We start from the raw sequence: 22805 nt of genomic DNA on the forward strand, positions 1-22805 counted from the left end.
AATTTACTAAACTTGCTTGTAGAAAAGAAATAAACTGTATCACTAAGGCTGTCTTAATACCTGACAAGGAAATAAACTGTGAAATAATTAAATCAGTCTAATAGTTTCCCTGTAGTCAATCTAAGTGATCATATGAAAAATAAACTCATATAAAGTTATGTGTTGTTAGTGGCATGAGATAAGCATTATAGCAATATTTCATAACTCTTTTGCTGATGCCACAAACCCTTTGTATTATGATATCTATGTAGATGTGAGATGATAGAACATGAGCTAAAGGTATATGAAAATATTGAAAACTATTTGAAATCAAGTAGTGTAAAATAAATGCATACATCTCTTTTCAAAAGTATGGGAAGATAGGTTCTATCTACATTATATAAAAATAACCAAATATTCTGATCAATTAAGTCAAATGCCAATCAAATCAGTTTAAAAAACAAAATCAAATAGTCTGAGATATTAAACACCTCTATAATTTTCAGGATTCTTTTTTTTTTAATTTATTTAATTTATTTATGTATTTTGGCTGCATCGGGTCTTAGTTGTGGCTCGGGTCTTATTTGTGGCATGCGGTGTCTTCATTGAGGCGTGTGGGATCTTTTCACTGTGGGCTGGCTCTTCGCTGTGGCGCGCAGCTTCTCTCTAGTTGTGGCATGAGGGTTTTCTCTCTCTACTGCAGTGTGCAGGCTGCAGGGCTCATGGGCTCTGTAGTTTGCAGCACATGGGCTCTCTCGTTGAGGCCGCAAACTCAGTAGTTGTGGCACGCAGGCTTAGTTGCCCCGCGGCATGTGGGATCTTAGTTCCCGGACCAAGGATCAAACCTGCGTCCCTTGCATTGGAAGGCAGATTCTTTACCACTGAACCACCAGGGAAGTCCCAGTTTCCAGGATTCTTGAGCAGTTCATGGAGTCAGTATATATTAAAAAGAATTATAAATATTTGCAATTTTACAGACTTCGATAATTTTCTAATGATGGTTTTAAAATATGCATAAATACATAACAATATACTCAAATTTTGACTTTTTGTGAATATGTAGATACGTATTATGCTTTTTTCCTTATCAGAGTAAACTTACTGTTTTGGTTTGTTCTTTAAGGGCTGCAAGTACTCCTTCCGGACTACCTTCAGGAGCGTTTTGTACAAGCAGCTTTGAGCTACATTGCTTGCAATTCAGAGGGAGAGTTTATCTGCAAGGACAATGACTGCTGGTGTCAGTGTGGTCCCAGATTTCCAGAATGCAACTGCCCCTCCATGGACATTCAAGCCATGGAGGAGAATCTTCTTCGCATAACTGAAACCTGGAAATCCTACAACATTGACTTTGAGGAATCAGGTAAGACATATATTTTATCTAACACTTCTAAACTTTGCCAAAAAAATTGCCATATTGAGAAGACTGTTTTACCCTTTTGGGAGAAACTATTACATACTTGGAGGATTTTATTCAATTTATCCTTATTATTCTTTCAAATGGACATGTGTATTGCTTTCATTGTCGGTTATTCAGTATTTTACTGAAAGCCTATATGGTACTTTGTGTATTGCTATGTACTATTGGCGCTAGGACCTAGCCTGCTCTTGAGCTGATTTATTAGTCATTTAATGAAGAAAGTCCTTGCCTTTCTCAATATAAGAATTTAAATTGTTGACTGAAAAAAAATGTGCAACCTAGAAGTTGAGAATTACATATTTATGTTTTATTGGGCGGATTTTCTGAGCACTTCAAGCCCAGGAGACAGGACTCTCAGATCGCTCTGAGGGAGGGCTCCAAAGAGGTAAAGGAGGAGCCGGGATATATAGGAGTTTTGGAAGACTCGTATATAGAGTCCAGGTAGTGGGAACAGTATCAAAAGATACTGTTAATTAAGGAAAACCAGGTATCTCAAGTTAAGGAATTTAGTGCTTTTCTGGGTATGGGAAAATGCAAAGTCAAAGCTCATTGAACTCTTTCCTTTGATATGCACCTCAGCTATCTGGGGCCAGATAGCTGAGGTGCTCTCCTGGCTTTAGGTGCCATCCTGGTGATAGAAACCTATCCTGTGCTTTGTCATCCTCAGCCTCCTCTGGGCGCACCGTACAAGGGTGGCTGCAGAGGCTGATAGCTTGAGAGCTGGTATCTTGTTTCCACCCTGAGTTCCCTCAGGGCTCACGACAGGGTGGCTGTAGTGGCTGAGGTGGCTGATGGCTGATGGCCACAACAGCCTTTGTTTCTTGTTTATTGATATGGCAGACGGCCGTTCTTAGTCCAATACCTCTGATACCCCTCTGGACTATTCGCATGGCCCCTGAGATTCACTTGTGAGGCAAGATCCAAAGTGCGAATGTTCTATACTTTCTTTACATTAAAGTGAATCTCATGCACATACACTTTCACTCAACTACTTCTTTTTAAACCAAATTCAGATTAGTTTTGACTTAATGTTTGTGCAGTTTGTTTTTGTTATTTCTGAATTTTTATGAGTGCATAATTGTGTTTTCAATATTGTTACTTATGGACTGTGTAACCTGTAATGGCCTTCATTTCATAAAGCAGTGAACTTTAATAAAAGGTTAAGAATGCCTCAACATGAAATGAAAAATATTGATAACAACATATATAATCATTCATGATAATAGAATAATAAAAATCCCCAGAATGTGGTGAGTGTAATTATGTAGCATTTAGTCAAGTGTTGGACATGGCTAACTTTCAAAGTGACAGGTGAGGTTTTAACTGCCCTGAGATCAGATGTATATGTTTGAATGTCATAATTTTTCCAGTGATTCATTTAACCAAGCACACTTAAAAATGATAATGAAATTTAACATACATTCACAATAAAAACACTTAATTTAAGCATAGAAGGAACATATTTCAACATAATAAAAGCCATATATGACAAGCCCACAGCTAACATCAGACAAGAAAAACCACAATTGATGGTTTCAACAAACCCTCATCTTTTTGTGTAGTAGAACCACCAAATTATAAAGTAAAAGGGTAGATAAATAGATTTAGAAAGAGTTAATAGATTTATATTTTATTAAGATATATTTTGATCAAAATAGTGTATAATATATAATCCTTCTCTATTAGGGTAATATTTCTCTCTATACAAATAGCAAAAACTGTCTAGGAATCAAAAAGTCATATCTCCTTGACATTGTTGAAATGCATTTATTTCTAACCTCAAATTCTTCTTTTGTTTTTCCAATAGAATACTCATAAGTAATGTATTGGAAATCTAATATGTTATATTCAAGTAGAACCATCTGATGTTAAAAATAATCATGAAATGCAACACTTTTAGATAATGTATAATGTGTTATACCAGGGAATCTCAGAAACCCCATATTTGTGGAACTCACATAGGATTGCCACCCCTATTATTTTGCCTTGAGACTATATTTTTAAAAATCACCAAATGAGCATTGGGTTTTTTGTTTCCAGGTGAAATGTAGTAGATTGAAGTAGTCCAATACTTCTATTGATAGTAACTAAAAAGTTGAATAATTTTTAAAATTATATTTTTAAAGACAGAATAGATCATAAAAGTAACAACAACTAAATAGACTAAAATTCATGGCGTGAGATGTGTGGGATCCATAGCTTGTTTCCTTCCTTTCTTCCTTTCTTTGTTTCTATTTCTTTCTTTCATTTTATTCATTAATTTATTTAATTCTGAGAACAGAGCCTGAGGGCTCTGCATTTCCCCAGGCAGAGAGTGGCTGATGGGAGAAAGAAAAATCAACACACTTCTAGCGATTATGGAGACTAAAGAAGTTCAGTTTTACCGCAAGATATTTGCTGAATTTCAGATAGTGCTGGATGCTAAAGAACTATTCAAAAGTCTTTTCAAACTTAATGAAGTTTACCACAGACTTTAGGTGCTTAAGAGATAAAAACTCTCTAGAGGGAAGAGCTTGAAAATAAAACAGGGAAGGATGGAAAACCCCCAAGGGAATGAGGAAGTGACACTGTTTTTCTATAACTGCTTTCCCCTGGGGCATATTTATCAATTCAGGGCAGAGTTAGAAGCTGAGAATCTAGGACTAGTCCCTGAAAAATGCTGGCATTCCAGGACAGAGAAATCAGAAGAAAATTTGGCAGTCATAGTAGATTAAAGTGAGAAAATTGGAGGCTTAGGAGTTTTAAATGTATGACCAGTCTTCTCTTTAAGACATTTGCCTTAACCAATGGCGGATGTTCCTAAAGAGATAAACTGAAAACCTCTGAATGATAGCATTGAGTCTTCTGCAGTGTTACAGGCCTGAAGTAGCAAACACTCACCAGGTCCTTAACTGAAAGTTCTGCAGGGCCATACCCTAAGAATAGGGGAGAGTCAGAGCCAGACTGAGTTCTCTACAAATATAACCCCACACTGATATAGCTCATATCCTGATTTTTTTAGGATCAACTCCCTATAGTGTCTGTTACATATGAAGAGAGTGACGTCTTGAGGAGGAAAACATTTTCTAAAATCTCTGCAATTTTTTTTTATTTATGATGAACATAAAACTCTAATTTACAACATATGTGAGCAGATAAGACCTTATGGCTAATATCAAAAAGAAACCAGGTAACAGATGTAAGATGAACCAGATATTGAAATTAATAGGAACAATTTTCAGATAATTATTATTAAAATGCTCAAAAAATGAAAGGAAAGGAGGATAAAGTAGATGGAGATGTTGAAAAGTTCACCAGAGATTTGGAATCTATACAACTGGACTGAAGGACCTTCTAAAACATAAAAATGCAGTATCTGAAATAAATAACTCAAAATTTTGTTTTCATAGGAGTCTTGGCATAGTGGGGAACAGGATTAGTGAACAGTAAGAGAGGTTAATGGAATAGATAGAAATGGAAGCAGTGAGAAAAGCAACAACGAAATATTGGATAGATGCATGGCAAGCATGTGAGATATGCATGAAATTTTTTTCAACTGAAAACTTCCAAATTCAACGTACAGATTCAAAAAGCACAGCAAACACAAAGAATGATTAATACAAAGAAAACCACAGATAAGTGTATCATAGTAAATCTGTTGGAAAAAAGACAGAAAAAAATTCTTCTAACATAGAGAAAAAAGACATTACTTTCATTGGACTCATAATGAGCCTGACTTATCAAAACAAAAACAAAAACAGATTTTTGACATAAAGTGCTAAAGAAAATAACAGTCAATCTAGAATTATGTAACGTTCCACAAGAGTTTCAAAAATGAAGGTGAAAATAAAGATGTGTTCAGACAAGAAATGCTACATGAAAACATAGACGTAGAGGGGAAGAGGAATTCTAGAGATGGCAAATATACATAAGTAAATATAAGTGAATATCAACCTTACAAAATAATAATTATGAGGTGATGTGAACATAAAATATATGTAGAATTCTAATATATGATAATAGTGTTATAATGGGTGGTGAATGGAAAGTGTTAATATTCGAAGTCTCCCAAGGTACTGGCATTGTTGAGGATGAGCTAAGAGATGTAATTTGCATTAGAGTGAAATAAATCAAGAATAATATAATCTCTGGAATATCTACTAAAATAAGAATGTTTAATTATAGTCAAGAAAATAAAATAAGATAAAAATTATTTGATCACTCCATAATAAGAAAATAAAGTAGAAAACAGGAGAAAAGTCATCTGGGTCAAATAGATCAATGCAGCGGAAAGAGGAAGGTTTGGATTGTCTTTACAATAAATGTGTTGGGTCAGATTAATTCCACTGTAATGGTTATATTAAATATTCTATTTTCTTATTACACTAAATAGTCTAAATAAAAGACTAATATTGTAGGACTGGTGATTAATAATAATAAAAATAAATAAAAGACTATTTGCTGTTTACTAGAGACCTGATAAAGACATAGATAAACTGAGGTTGAATGGTGGAGAAATATGTAAACACTAGCCAAAAAATACTAAGGTAAATTTGAAAGCAAGATACATTAATTGAGATTTAAAAATATTTCATAATAATAAAGTAGTCAATCCAACAGGAATCAATATCATAATTATTAATTTATATGAACTGCAAAATAAAAATTACACCACACCAGTTAAACGGGCAAGTAAAACTGCTAAAGACTCTTGTAATAAAGGATAGAGACTTACAATAGGGAAGGAAGATTGAACTCAACTCCTCTGATACAAAGGACAGGAGAATTTTTAAAACTTGGGATTAGCTCATGGAAAAGTACCAGAGGACAGTAGCAGGGAGAATGGTCGACATTTCTGCAGTATCAGTTGTAACTTCTCCTCTTTCATTTCTTATTTTGTTTATTTGGGTCTTCCCTCTTTTCTTCTTGGTGAGCCTGGCCAGAGGTTTGTCAATTTTGTTCACCCTTTCAAAGACCCAACTCTTGGTTTTATTGATTTTTTCTATTGTTTCTCTAATCTCTATTTTGTTCATTTCCTCTCTGATCTTTTGTATTTCCTTCCTTCTGCTAACTTTAAGTTTTGTTTGTTCTTCTTTTTCTAATTCTTTCAGGTGGTAGGTTAGGTTTTTTATTTGAGATTTTTCTTGTTTTTTGAGGAAGACCTGTATTGCTATGAACTTCTCTCTAAGATCTGTTTTTGCTGCATCCCATAGATTTTGTATGGTTCTATTTTCTTTGTCATTTGTCTCAAGGTATTTTTTAATTTTCCCTTGGATTTCATCATTGACCCATTGGTATTTTAGTAGAGGGTGGACCACCTGATTAGGCCATCTATATTTGCTAATTGTGCCTTATTGAGGTTGGTCTCCTACTTTTCCACAGAGACTGGGAGAAAAGCATACTATCTCCTTTTCCTTTGATGATTCCAAGTCAAAGGGATGACTCCTAGATCCTTGAGAATGACATTATCTTGTTTGAAGAAGATTTACTTCTTTAAGGGACAAAGAAATGCTTTACAATTGCAAGTTCTCTAAAGAAAAGGGAAGTCAGGGAAGAAACCTGTTTAAACTTCAGTGAAGCTGTGGTGTATGTTCAGGCTGTCTTGGTCAATACTTAAAAGCAGAGCCCCAAAAACCATGAAGATAAATTGACAGAACTAAAAGGAACAAAAAACACATACAGAATCATAGTGTGACATTTTAACATGCTTATTTAATATATGAAAGAACAAACAAATTGAATATCAGGGAAGATTTATTCAAGATTCAAGATTAATTTGTTTCAAAATATCTGTCAGATTTCATCACAAACGAGAAATAGAATAGGATCCTGTGAACATTTCACAAAATTCAGGGAAAAAAACCACTTATTCATGATTTTTAAAAAAATCTTTGAACAAATTTGGAATTCTGGAACCCTCCATATTTTAACAATTTCTACAAAAACTTCATGTATAATGGTGAAAATTTGAACAGTTTCCCCACTAAAGCAGGAATGAGATACCGATGTCCATTCTCACCACTTTTATTGAAAAATGTACACAAAGTTCTAGTTAGTGTAGTTAGGCAAGAAAAAAAGGAATAAAGGCATAAGTATTGGAAAGGAAGAATAAAATTATATTCAAATATAATATGATTTTATACATAGACAATTCAAAAGATAAACTATTTTGAATAAATAAGTGAATTTAGCAAGTTCACAGCATAAAAGATCATACAAAGTAATTTGTACAGCCATATACCACAAATTTAAAATGAAATTGTTAAAGGTGATACCATTTACAAAAGTAACACAAAAATATCAGATATCTTGAAATAAATCTAACAAAACAGCACTTTTTAGAGATGTAAAAATATCCACACTGAAAAAGACAAAATATATCTGAGGAAAAAAATGGAAGACCTAAGTAGAGGACCATATCATGTTCTTGGATCAAAAGACTCAAAATGTAAAGATGTCAAGTCTTCCCAAAATAATCTATTCAACACATTTCTAATAAAACGTCTTATAATTCTCCCCCCATGCCAGAAATTGGCAAGCTGATTCTAGAGTTTATATAGAAATACAGTAGACTTAGTATAGCCAAGACAATCTTAAGTAGAATAAATCTGGGAGACTATTAGATACTTAAAGCTTATAAATTGTGGGAAATTAAGAATAGACATACTGACCAATGGAAGAGAAGAGTGTCCAGAAAAAGATTTACATATATATGGCCTTCTGATTTACGTTTAAGGTGACCCTGCAGTGCAAAGGAAAAAAACAGTGTTTTCCATAATACTGGGTCATTTGGACGTCTATGCATAAAGAAAATGAATCTTTGCTCATCACACCAGAAAATTCAATCCCAGATTGATTGCTGATCTAAATACGAAAAGATAGAAAGAAATATAAAAGCTTGAGAGGAAAGCATAGGAGAAGATCTTCCTGAATAAGCAAAAATGTTATGAACAGAATTTCCAATATTAAATGTAAAAGACAAAAAAATAAATTTGAATACAACAAAATTTAAAACTTCTATAATCAAAAGACACCATTAGAATATATTTGCAATACATTTGTCAACCAAAGAACTCCTATGGAGAATATATACAGAACTCCTTCTAATCAATAAGAAAAATACAGACAAAGCAATAAAGAAATGGTCAGACTATTTCAACACCTTGCAAAAGAGGAACTTCAAATGATAAGAATCATATGACAAAGTGTTCAATGGCATTAGTCATCAGAAAAAGGTAAATAAAACCATAAAGCTGTCATATGATATCACTACACATCTACCAGAATGGCTAAAATTACAAAAAAACAAACAAACAAAAAAAAAACAAGAAAAGGAAAGAAGGAGGGGAGAGAGGGAGGGAAGGAAGGAGAGACAGAGAAAATAAGTGAAAACTTAAAACAACTGGAACTCTCACATAATAACAGTGGGTGTGTGTAATTAATATTTTTTCTCTTTGGAAAAAATATTTGGCAACATTTACCAAAGGCAAATGTATCATATCCTATGACCCAGCAATTTCATTCCTAGATGGAAACCCAAAAGAAATATTTGCATATTTGCAACAACAAATATACAAAAATGTACAAGAATGTTCACAGTAGCATTATTCTTAACACTTTTAAAGTGGAAACTACCAAATTCTCGTCCACAAAGATAGAGTAAAAAATTGTGGTCTATTTACACAATGGAATTCTATAAAGCAAAGGGAATGAACTATCCATCCAGAATGATAAGAATAAATCTCTCAAACATCAAATTGGACAAAAGAAACCATATTGAAATATATATATATATATATATATTTTTATATAGTGTATATATATACTATACTATATATATTTATATATGGTGTGTATACATACTATATAGTGTATATGTATGTGTGTGTGTGTATATGTGTGTATATATATATATATATATATATATATATATATTAAGTGATTCCATTTATATTAAGTATAAAAACAGGCAAAGTTGAGCTGTGCTATTCCAAATCAGGAATATGGTGCCTTTGCTGAGGCAAGGGCTGATGTGATGGATAAGGGTCTGGGTGTCTCATTTGGTGTTAAAAACTCAAGATTCCTTGCTTCATAGGCTGGCTACTGTAATATGTTGGGTTTCTGAAAATTCTCTGGGTTTATACTTATGTGCATTTTACTGTATTTATATCATAATTTAATTAAAAATTTAAAAATAAGAACAAGAATTTTGACATCTAAATAATCTGAAGAACATAATCTCAGAAAAATTGAATGAATCAATATTTTTAAAGTTTGCTACATATTGTATGCCTAAATTTGTAGTAAACTGGTCAAAAATTAGTCAGAAATATTCAATGTCCAGAGGTTTTGAACTACTACTTAAAAGCTAGTACTATTAATAAAATCAGACGTTTTAATCTTAACTCATATTTGGGTTGCCATCTTAGGTTTAAAAACCAGACTCTTACCATACCGGTTCAGTTGTGTTAATGTTAGGACAACAATGATTTACAGGACAAATCTGTTTTTTTACATGATATCTCTGAAACTGTCTCTAAGATTGAAAATGTTTATATTTAATTATTTGTTCCAATTGGTATCCAGTGTATTTAGCTGATTCATATTTAACTGGAGGAGTGGCCCTACTTTGCTGTAAATTTTATGACCCATCCTAGATAATATTGAGGGTATTCTTTTATCAATTTCAATGTATAGATAGTTAAAGAACGAACTGAAAATTTTTTTTAGTACATTAGCTCTTTAGCAAAACCGTATTCACTTATTCACTCTTGGAACTAAACGACTGATTAACACATTCTATTTTTACTGGACTACTTTCAAAAGTAGTGAAACCTGTGCATGAGCATGCCTGATAGTTTTAAGAAGAGCTTTTGTTTTTGAGAAATAAAACTTTTTTTGCCCCATAGAGTTAAACAAAATACAAGAAGTAATGAGGCAGAGATTGCACTGGGAAAAGATTTCTAAATTGTTACCACCACCCGCAGACACCTTTAAGTTGATTGACTATATTCTCAGTACCTTGTTGGTAAGGAAATGCACCAGCTTATTTCATTTTCCTGGTGATTGGGAAAGCAGTGACACTGGGTGCAAGCAAACTCTTTAGAGATTTCCTTGAATTTTAGGTAAAATACATAGTTATTTGTGTATTTTTATCTACAAGCCTAAAATTCAAATCCAGGTGTATTCTAGACAGACAATACAAATTGCGCTGGCAACTTAGGTTACTTTCAAACATTTAATTCAAATAAACTTGATTTTTTAAAAATTTTAATTTGCATTTAAAATACAAATAATGTATCTGAAGGTTATATTTATTGAAGCTGAGGAAAAAATAAGTTTGTATCTGTTATTTTATCAAAATAGAATAATGCATCAGCATTTAGGAAATTCTTCCTTAAACACAAATTACAACATACGTGTGGAAGTATATAAATTAGAGTGCACAGAGTAACCATACAGAATGAGAATGCCAGTCACAACACAAAATGAAACAAAATATATTGCGAATTTTATTGGGTCAGGATAACTTGTCTGTAAATATCTTTCTGTTGTATTTGTTTTCTATTATCACCAAGAGTAAAAGTCAAACAGTAGATCAGATTAGCATATAATGCTAAGCTATTTTTTAATTTGATTATATATGATTCATTTTGTTCTGTAAAAAAAGTCCTGGAAAATACACCTTTCACACCCTGCAAATAAAAATGTCAGAAAATTCCAAAATAGAATGCATTTCTCTTTTCATATCTTGCCATCTGAGAGAAGTATTGGTTGAGAGAACTATATTTTAAACAAATCTATCCATTCTCTACCTTTATATTTTCAGAAACAAATGAATGTTGTTTAATAAGAAATAATTATGGCATATATATACCATTGATTAAAGTGAAAGAGAGGATATAGGATAAAAATTCAGGGAAAGATATAGAGAAAAATAGAGACAGAAAAAAGAAAAAAAAGGAACTCACACGCACCCTCACAGTAGCAGTGCCGAACAAAAACTTGTTTATATATTATATTTAATTAGATAAAAAGAAAAATTTTGTTACCAATTACTTAGAGACTACTTCTACCCAGATCTGGATCAAGGATTCAAACCTAATGAAAAAACTGGAAGTCCTTACAGTTTTACTGATGCATCTAAATGATTAAAAGCACAATTTTAATTTGGATTATGCAACCATTTACCAAAATTGCCAGAAAAAATTTTAAAAACCACTAAATAGATAGCAATGTGGTATTTTTCCCATATACTATTCTGAATTATCCTCAATTCTTTTGGGGATGAATAAGAAACTTAATTATTTAAGCTGTAACTATGTAGTATGATGATACAAGTAATATATAATCTTAAGAAAAAAATAAAGAGCTTGGTTTACAGAGAACATAAATCTTTTAGAAATTTTTGACATGACTTCTTTACTCTTTAGCAAAATGGTGTTATCACTGGTGTATAGGAAATCTAAGGTGTATTGTATGCTGTCCACATAGATCTTTATCAGGATCATGTCCTATTAAATGTAAGGATACTCATTTGATGAACCAAGAATGGCAGCTGGAGGCCACCTGGTAATGAAATTGTCTAGGTGTTACTTTTAGAGAATACTGTCCATTTGACACTTCATCTGAAAATGGATAAACTTTCTAATGCTGTAATGGCAAAATGTAGTATAAAAGTTGGGTTAACTTTTATACTTAACTTTTGTAAGTTTTAAACTTACAAACTTAAAAAAAATAATGTATTTCTTCTTGTTATTTTTATGTAGACTATTCTTAATTTTCTTTCACGAGAACAGTTTCTCCCTCAGATGATATTTAACTACCAGTTTATGGGAAAAGGATATTTTCCAGGGAAAATAAGTATATCTAAATAAAACATTTGAAGTTTAACTAACAGTCCACTTTACATGTTATAACTTTAATAAACTTTAAAAGCCTACTGTTTCCTCTCAGTGTTCTATCTCTTTCCTTGACACTAAAACATCCTGATTTTTCTTTGAGGAACTCCCACTCCCATTCTTAGTATTGCACAGTTTATGAGATTCAGCTCATACTGAGATCCAGAATTGCTCTCTGATTAATGCAAGCAGATCACAAGAATCCATTCCCCCAGCTACAAAGATCAGTTCAAGATACCTGAAAAATTGGGTCAATGAGACCCAGATATATATTTCCTAGGAGTATCTCAGAGAGACAAAAGATTCTTTTTCCACAATAGCTATAGGAAGTGCTCTACATTTTTCTTCTTAGATATGAAAAAATAACATAGTCAGAAGAGCTTTAGAGAACCATCCTGCAACCACAGGAGATGTTTGAGCAATGCAAGGTGGAAAACATTGGGAATCAAAGGTGATTTTAATCTTAAATTTCACATGCTTTTTGGCCCGCAGTCATAGTTTCTTTCGCATTACAACTCACGTGTAAGTTTACTGATCTTTTATCCATTTGAGCTCAGTCAGTTCCATGGACCAGTTATTACTGAGTCCAAGCTCATATTGCTCGTTGCACAACAAGCCAGTAAATCAAGAAATGAATTGTTAGGGCAAAAGGAATAGCAACTTTATTTGGAAAGCCAGCAGAGCAAGAAGACGGTGGAATAGTGTCCCAAAGAACCATCTTACCAGAGTTAGAATTCAGGCTTCTTTTATACTAAAAGGGGAAGGGGTGTAGTTGGTTGCTGCAAACTTCTTGGTATCAGAATCCTTTGTTCTTGCAGCTGTCTACGTAGGCCAGGTCACAATGTTCCTGTAAACCTTGGATAAGACAAATATTATTCTCTGTTTTGCAACTTTTAATCTCTATATGAATGGAAAACTGTTATACCTTTGAAGGTCAGAGCCTTAAGAATGGCTCCTGTATATTTTAGACTCTAGGTAACATTCTTAACTTGTAGCAAAAGCAATAGAATACAAAGGTTAAAGTGAAGGAAACAGATCCAGTATAGAGTCAGATTTATTCTTCCCTATTACACAACAGCCACACCCAGTTTTCCCTAGATCTGTTTTCCAAATTTGCTCTTTTTCTTTTTTTTTCACCCTATTTCCCTTCCTCCCTCTCTCATTTGAATCATTGGATTGTGTTAAACTCCTTTATCTGTGCCTTGTCCAGTGAGAGTATTTACTGGGTCCTACACATTTTGTTGGACATACTCCCTAAAACAAGTTAACCTATTCTGTGGTCTTGACAAGAAACATGGAGGCCACACACCAGATTTGATCCATGTTATGAGACTGACTTTTACTTGACCACTGTAACTAAATAAATTATCTCTTAATATTAGGGGTTGAGAAGCAGTTGCCTCAACTCTACCTGATTCATTGTTTTGCTATTTATTCCCTTTTACTTTTGCTTTCAAACTCACTAATTCTCTTCTAAATTTCATGCAGTGTATCAGACATACAATCTAGGTAATTAGCTAAAAAAGGCACAATCAAAAATTCCCTTTGGAGTATGACATTACAGTTTATTTTTTTCTCACACCACTTGTCCATGGCGAGTCAGCTATGGAGTCCTCTCGACGTCTGCTCCCTCCAGGACTTGGGCTAACAGTGCAGCCTCCATCTGGAGCAATGTGTCACTGTGACAGAGGGTAATATCTTGCCATACCTTGCCAGAAACAGTCATTTTCATCAGAACTAACATTCTGTTTTCTGGCATCGTCCCTGGCACTGTGAGTTTACTGGGTACGTGATCTTCATCCCCAGTTACCACAGGCAGCCTTTCTACCAGCTGTTTCCCCACTGGTTAATGTGATGGTCATCATTCCAGCCTCTGATAAAGTGACACACAGCCATGATCCACTACGTCGGTGTCACAAATTTACGCTTTTGCTTTCTTCAGCACAGGTTGTCCCCTCCATTTTGGCTTCCATTTCTGTATAAGTCAAGATCAGCTTGGTAACACGACAATAGTAATAAACACCCCTAAAATCTCATATAAAAACAAAGTTCATTTCTTACTCGTCTACATGTCCACATAGGTTAGCTGGAGTCTTTGCACTGCATTGCCCTCACGGCTGGATTCAGGCTGAAGGAAGTGTCACCATCTAAATGGTTTGGTCATGGAGGCCATGGAAAAAGTGCTGTAAATTGTCACTGGCTCTTATAAGAACTGCTGAAAAGCAGCTCCCATTACTTATGATCACAGTTTATGGCCAAGCCTAATTTCAAAAAGAACAGAGAAATGCCATTTTACCATATGCCTAGAAGAAGATCCAGAATATTTGTGAATAGACATAATGTCAGGCACAGTTGGCTTTTCAGCAACTAAAACAGCAACTAAAAATATCATATTCTCATCTTAGATGGAAATATATGTTTTGCTCTTGCTATCTGAAGTTCTACAGTCTTATATATTAGCAGGGAAAGGCGATATATATATATTGTTAAATGAACTTTGACACAGTCAACCCACTGTCCCCATAATTGTGTCCAAACTAAATTGGGGAACACCTGATAAACAAGCTTTATCAGTAACAAGCTTTTTGATCACTTAACCTCTTAAAACTTCAGCTACCTCATTTGTCATTCAGTTACTTTATTTAGATTAGAGGAAGTAGGTATAAAATTCTAATTCTGAATTAGCTATCACATAATAGTGCCTTCTCATGAGTAAAGCTTTTTGGCCGTCGTATGCTTATACTTATTACACAGTAATTTTCTACCATTTGGTAATTGGAATATAAGAGTAAGGTCAAGAAAATAAGCTTTTTATAATATCAAGTCTCAATTGTGAGTCTCGCAGTATAGAATATGTTTGAGTTTATTGTGTTAATCTGTTCATTGGCTCTACTGTGATTTATAGATATCCTCAGCACCAGAGACAGTAGTCTGCTTCAAGACTGATATAGCAGAACCATCTTGGTTTTCACTGCTGTTTGTTCTGATTGTTCACTGTTTCCACTCTGATTCATCAATGCCTGGCTGTGTCATATTTAATATATTAGGAATATCACCTTTGCCATAACCAAATTTTATTTTGTACTTTAATTAATTTTTTAACATCATCTGAAATAAGATGGTTGTAGAATGCCAAGCAGGTGCTTTATGTAACGACTCCTGATTTAGATCCCAAAAGGCCTTCTGCCAAATGCCTTCTACCTGTTCCAGTTTGCCTGATGTATTTCCGTACCTAGATCAGTGCCATCATCCCAACTATCTAAAAAAAGTTTGATGTTTCCTGAGGGCAGAGAACATCATATGTCTTTTTATCATTGCACAGAAACTAGTAAAGTGTGCCATATTTAGTAGACACATTATATATCACAATATATATTGATTGATTGATGAATGAGATAACAAAATATATGTTTGGCCAAACATTGCCAAGGTTTTGGTTCAACCTACCTCATTCACCACCTCTTAGAATGTCACAATAAGTATAAAACCATTCATCTTTTCAGTAAGCATATTCTAAAAAAATTCTAAGAAACAAAAATACCTTACCTCTATGTTATATTGTTTTTTTTTTACCAAAGCATTTTGAGGGCTTTATTTTTCTTTTTTTTGGGTCTTCTTTTCTATCACTCAAATCTGAATAATAGCATGAGCAATTGCCATGTATTTCTCCTCCCAACAACACGATAGATTATATAGAAACATCAGAACACAAAAATATAATGCTTTTTCTATCCGTTTAAATGTATTTGTTATGAAGAATTATCTCTCAATATAGTATGTGTTTGTTCTAAAGCTATCATAGTCTGTATATTTATTAGAACTCATAATTTGGTCACCTGTCCAGTTTAGTCTGAAACAAATCATTCAAGGCTTTGATTCAGCATTATAAAAATAAAATAAATGGTGACTTCATTAAGTGTTTGTTTTCTCATATAAATACAGACTATGATGAAGAGAGATTAATAAATAATACTGAGTATTCAGAGAATTTTTACTTGCTACTGTATGCTCAGTTTTATAAGAATCTGTGTAATGACTTTTCTAATGACTTCTGGGTCATTTTGATAAAAATAGTTATTTATTTCAACCAAATTCTAGGAAGCTATGACAAAGGCTATCAACACTCAGTGTGTTCATACCTTCTACAATTACCTCACACTGGTCTCATAAATTTTGTTAAAATCTTCTAATGTAGTATACTCAGTACTTTGTGTGTTAAATATTCCATTGTTGTATACATTTACATTTTCGACAGTATCCCCTTATGGCAAACTAACAAGTAGTTCTACTCATTCATTTTCAGAGAATGTCCTATTTATTATGAAATTTAATCATTTCGCTAAAGAAAATGAGTGAACTCTTTATATGGGTGCAGAGTTAGTTAATTTTGCTGTCTTTTGCATGAACTGCTTTGTTAGTTATTTCACTGATAAATGAAGACAACAATATATGAATTTTAACCTGGACTTTTGGATTCATGCAGATAATCTACTTATAGAGCATTAGAAATTAACACAAAGTCAAGGTAAAACCTATGAAAATTTTACTTAGTCATAAAATCTTTAAAATTAGATATTTAAAGCATATAGCAACATTTCCAGGTTGCCTAATGACGTTGATATAGAATATAAAGTTGTCAGTTATGCTCTTCAGAAAATATAGTTGATTCTCATCCTTATGGGCATATGAGAAAATTGACCTTGCAGCATCCTTAGATATGCCATGCGACTTGAAATAAAGGAAATATGAGAGGAAACAATCCTTGTCATTCCTTTCTTAGAGGAAGCCTTTGAGAACCAGGCACAATTTCTTAGGTTTGCTTCTTCAGCCAGAGCAGTTGACGATGATCCAAATGGTGAAGACTCTGGCAGCTTGTGTCACTGAAATAGGACAGTGGGCAGTAGAGCCCCACCCACTCCAAGGTGGATGTATCATATGAGCAAGAAATGAGCCTTTGTTGTTGAAATCTAGCAATAGCCTGGCAATGTTTGTTATGCTGGGAAAAGTTAGCCTCTGCTGACTTGCATATGAGAAGACTACACTTTCTAATTCACTGAAGATGAAAGAAATATAGAGCCTGGTGTTATGATTTATTTATGTAATTAAAATGGAGCATTATGAGACATTTAGTTTGACCACTTTCTCTAAGAAATCATGGTAAATATTTCCTATATTTTCCAAGTTCATTATTTAATGGGTTTAATAGAAAGTATATGGACCACTTAGACGCAGTTTAGACCTTATGCCCTTTATTATTTAAAGTAATCCTACAGAGTACTAATATGATGACTGTATTTTGTTTTTATTTTACAGATAAGAAAGCCAGGTCTAACACATGTTAAGTTACTTGTCCAACATATCTAATTTGTGGTAAATCAAAAATTCAAGTTCAGGGAATTCCCTGGCAGTGCAGTCATTAGTACTCCGAGCTTCCATTGCAGGGTGCCTGGGTTCGAGCCTTGGTCAGAGAACTAAGATCCCACATGCCGCGCACACACGCAAAAGGAAATCAAGCTCAGACAAAAGTGCATGGTTCTTGTACTGCATACCAAGCTCTTTCATGAACAAGTGCTATTATTACATAAGGAAATTCCTCACCCATATGTCATAGCTTATATTAACTTAGGGAGTGGCTTGCTATGATCTAGAGGTTGCAATAAGGCCCTTGTGATCAAAGTTGAATACACATGTAGGCAATGAATAAATGTAGACACATGAAGTGACATTGTCATTATGAGTTTTGTAAATGTATATGAAATATGATATTGATAACTAATTCTGTATGTCTTAAATTCTTCTAACTGCTGACAGTGAATTATATACATCATCATTTTCTTTTTTCATTAGGGAATGATAGAAGGCTCTAGAGCCCAAACATAATATTTTTATTTAGAGTGAGTTGAACTCCATACAGGACACCTTCACTCACTGTTAATATTTGCTAGCTATATTTCAGCAAGATTCTAATTTTAAATACAGTAATCTAGGCTGTCATACTAACAATAGTATTTCTGTATCTCTGACTTTTATAAAAAAATATTTTTTCATTACTATTATGATAATTCAAGATTCTGTGTACATTGATAACTGCACATTTTGTGGAGCATAGCCAGATGACTCATAACAATTATTAAAGCTGTTTGTAAAAGATATATTACCTTTGATTTAACCAATGTCCCTTCAACCTCCTCCATTCTTTTATAGTGATACCTATAGCGTGCACATAGCATCTGCTATGCAGCTAAATGGCCTGTCACTGAGAGTCTCATTTAATTTTTGTTATCTTGCTAGTATAATCTCTTAACAGCTAGCTGTGAAGAAGAAATCACCCTTCCATTGGCAAGAGTCAGCGCTGCATTTAAGGAGTTGACAAAGTGTTAGTGGAAAGATCTTGAAGTTAATTGGCAGCAAAACAAATGTGTGGTGTTATGTCAGATTGTCAGGTAGCTGTGTTGTGTGAACTCTGAACAAGCATCATCCCAGGAAGGTTGACCAAATGTGTCGCACTGGCTATGCAAGATAACACACATAGAATAACAAGATAAATTTCCCCAAACACCATTGAAGCGTAGAGACGTGCCTCAACCTTTTAAAACTAATGGATTCTTTAGTGACCAGTTTGTCAAACCTCCCTGATGAAGAATCCTCGCTTCATACAGTTTAGTGTTGATTATTTAACTTCAAGTTCTAGATTTGGGAAGTTTAGTATATCATGAAGCTGAGGAGTATAAGTTTGAATGGCTCTAATTATAAGATGACTCATTTATTTTAAAATTTTATTTATTCCTCACTTTTCTGTAAAAATAGCATGATGTTGCTGTGTGCTAAAATATATGTAACTTTAACTTCTGTCCAGTAGCCTTAGTCTCCTTCTCTGTACTAGTGCAAACATCTACTCCCTCTTCCACAGGTCAGCCTTCAAGTGTTTGCAAACTATCACATCTGCCATGTATTTGTACTAGCAAATTTAGTATTCCCACTCTCTTAGATTATCCTTTATTTATAAACCATTAACCATTCTTATAATCCTTCAGGGGTAATTGTGGTTTGTCAGTGGAATTCAGAACTGAATAGAACAGAGTTCTGTAAATGTGGTTTTATTAGTGTAAAATAAAATAAAATAATTACCTCCTTTATTCCAGACATAAATGCAGACTAAGAATCCATTAATTTTTTGGCAGTTATGTCATACTGTTCATACACATTGACTTGTGAGCAAAATTTTCTAAGTATGTTTTGCATAACCTGCTGGCCAGTCAGATCCCCTCTCTTTCTCTCTCTCTCTCTCTCTCTCTCTCTCTCTCTCTCTCTCACACACACACACACACACACACACACACACACACACACACACACACACTTTTTGGAAGTAAATGCTGGATTTAACTTCGTTTGGATATTTCTGCCATTGTTGCACTCCTTGAGCTCTTTTTGGATTCTGATTACATCATGGACTAAAATTGTCTTTTATGATTTCTCATTAATCATTGGCAGTTTGTTTGTTTGAGCAGAACAGGGAAAATACCAGAAGCCTGTCATAAGCCATCCTAGGGTTTCCCTGGAATTTGTGAAGAGTTCCATATTGATTTTAGTAATTTTCATCTCCCTTTTACACTTCAATCTCAGTATACATAAAATAACATTCCATGATTTCTGTTTCTACAAATAACTCATGGAGAAAAGCAGTGAGCCTTAATTTAGCTGGAAATCAAAACTTGCTCACTTGAAAGGTTATCTTAGGCTATGGATAGTCTTGCTCTAGGCAATGGGTAAACTTATCCACCGAAGCACATTAGGATATCTTTCTAGCCTAATGTTTTTCCCTATCTTCTTTTTCCTCACTGGGTGATTATCTAATTATAGTTTGTCTTAAAGTTTTCATACAAGAAAATACCATCTTAGCATTTCATTCCTACTTTAAGTCCTTAAGGCTTATGTAACTCATAATAGAAATACATGGTGTCACTATAGTATTAACCTTTGCTCTGGGTTTGGAAGCAAAATGTCATGAAGCTCAATGTATAGAAGTTGGAGGGAAAGGATGTATCCTTTTCTTGGCTGTAGGCCTGGCCCTAAACATATTTAGAATTATAATAAGCTCACACTGGCTTTTTTAAATGGCTTTCCTTAGGTTCATATGTAACCATACCCCATCATTTTTTCTCCCCAGCCAGGGACATAGTCTGCTTCTGAAGATGCATAATGCTCAGAATAGTCTTTTACCAACTCCAGTTGTTCATATTAGCCAGAACGGACAAGGTAACAAATGACCTAGAAGCTTAGAGCTCTACAACTGCATACGTTGATTTAGCCTTTGCCCTGCATGTGTACTGCAAGTCAGCTGCCCTCTGCTCCTTACTCATCAGAGACCCAGGCTGACAGAATAGTTTCTCACTTGAACAGTCATAGTCATCGCAGGCAGAGAAGAGACAGAGATTAACGGCACGTTGGCTTCTAAAGCTTCTGCTCAGAAGTGGCATACATCATGTAGATTCACATTTTACTGGCCAAAGGAAGTGATATGACCAATCCTGAATTTAATAGGGTAGGGGTGTATTATTCATCCACAGGGAAGGACATCACAAAAAAGTTACCAACTATGGGGAAATAGTCACAAAGTCTTATCACACTTCCTATGAAAAACGTGGATTCACCAGATTGAACTATGTCAGTGTTTAAGAAGGAAAACAACTAGCTTGAACTAATCCATGCTAATGTCCAACAAGTGACAGTTATTTTCATTCTTAAGGGAGGTTACTTGTTATTCTAAATAAATCTTTAAGTATTGAGAATGTATATTGTATAAATTAATGCAAGGGAAAACCCAAGCTATGAGATAGATGGTATTTTGGGTTATTTGGCAGACAGACTCTGAAATCACCTCATAGCATCACAATCTGAAGTTGGATGAATATATTAGAAATCAAATAATATGTCCTACCCATCCAATATTTGAATTCCACTTATATAATACTCTGAACATTGATGGGTGATCTTCCTAAGGTGACCAGATCACTTTTGCTCTCCGATGGCAGCCACTTAAAATTTTAGATAGTGTTACTTTTTAAAAGTATTGAAGTGAAATAATTTATTACCATAGAGTCTTCTTTTTACAGGCTAAACATTTCTTATTACTATTATGTGGCTTCAAATTTCTGTATTATGATACTCAGCTGGAATCTTACTTATCTAGAAAGATTGTCCGGACTGTTCAAGTCTTGTTGGGGTCTGTTTTATCAAGGCAAAATTCAATTAGCTTTTATTCAATATCAATTTAATTAATTCAAATTTTATTGAAAATTAATGCCCGGTCTGAAATGACATCTGTATACCCAAGAATTTAACATTTTAATTTTTTTAGAAAAGGACTACAACTATATAATGTAATTAGAGATTGTATTTAATTGCCCTCAAACCCAAGTATACATTATACATGCCAATTTTCAATATATTATGCTACTTCTGATTGGGTGTTCTTATTTCTGTGAAAAATATTCACTGATCTTTAAAATAAAGATTTAAAAATTTTTAAAATAAAAACTGATCTTTCAGTTTAAAGTGTATTTAATTGTGCAGTAAGAGAAGCCACAGATAAGTGCCAACATGTCCTTCGTTTCCATCCTTGATAATTTTTTTTCTTTACTGATGTCTTTCTGCCAAAATGGATACTTATATTTTGAAGTTTTTAAATGAAATACAAGGTATTTACCATCAAGAAAGTCTCTTAGGAGAAACTACATCTGTTCAACAATCTTTAAAACAATGCTTGACTTTCTCAGCATTTTAAAATTCTAAGCTAGCTTTGATGATAACATTCTAGGATGTGAAAATCCTTCCCAGGAGGGTGGGGAGCTGCAGAGGAATCCAGTTAGTTGAAACTTTAATAAATAGATTTTTTTTAAAAGAGAATACATTTGTAATGCATGTCTTTTAAAAATGTTCTTTGTTCTCTCTGCATTGCAATTCCACCCATATTCTTTTGGAGAAACAAACACAGGTATTTTTTAAAAAAATAATTCTTGAATAAACATATACTTCCTTTATTGAATTGTACTTCATTTAAAAGTATTATATCCATGTATAAAATGGGAGTTAGAACTTCATCTCACATCCACAATAAAGTCTAGGCATGTCTAATAATATTCTTAGTGAGAGAGAATGATACATAAATTTGAGTAATGGAATTTTACAGAGATGATCCTGGTACAAAATCGAAGAAGAGTGAATACAAGTCAATACAGTGACATATTTCTCAGGAATCATTAAGCCCATAGGAAGAAGACTTGTAAAAATTGCAGCTGCCACATTTACCATTATAATACCTAAGTATAGTGGATCTGTTAATGCATTTTATAAGTGATGCTGTTTGCTGGGCAAACTGCCCTCACAGTAAATCACCCTTTTCTTCCATCGTCGGATGACTAAATGATGAAAATTTGTAGGTATTTAGGTTTGGGAGTTATGTCAATGTCTCATCTGACATATCTACTTTGCTAAGACCCATACATAGAAGTAAATGTTTCCTGAAA

At 33.7% G+C, this 22805-nt stretch overlaps 1 protein-coding gene across 2 annotated transcripts in view; it reads left to right on the forward strand.

Annotated features, from left to right (window-relative positions):
* The window catches only part of BRINP3 (BMP/retinoic acid inducible neural specific 3), a gene marked incomplete at both ends in the record, with an annotated part of 415743 nt that overhangs the window by 269822 nt on the left and 123116 nt on the right, over positions 1-22805 (forward strand). For both annotated transcript variants that reach the window (XM_082857555.1, XM_082857556.1), the window contains one exon: positions 1103-1339. In XM_082857555.1, coding sequence (XP_082713681.1) covers positions 1103-1339 — 237 coding nt within the window. The remainder of the gene's footprint in view (positions 1-1102; positions 1340-22805) is intronic.

Source organism: Leucopleurus acutus (assembly GCF_964270905.1).
Source record: "Leucopleurus acutus genome assembly, chromosome: 2".
In the NCBI taxonomy this organism is placed as follows: domain Eukaryota; kingdom Metazoa; phylum Chordata; class Mammalia; order Artiodactyla; family Delphinidae; genus Leucopleurus; species Leucopleurus acutus.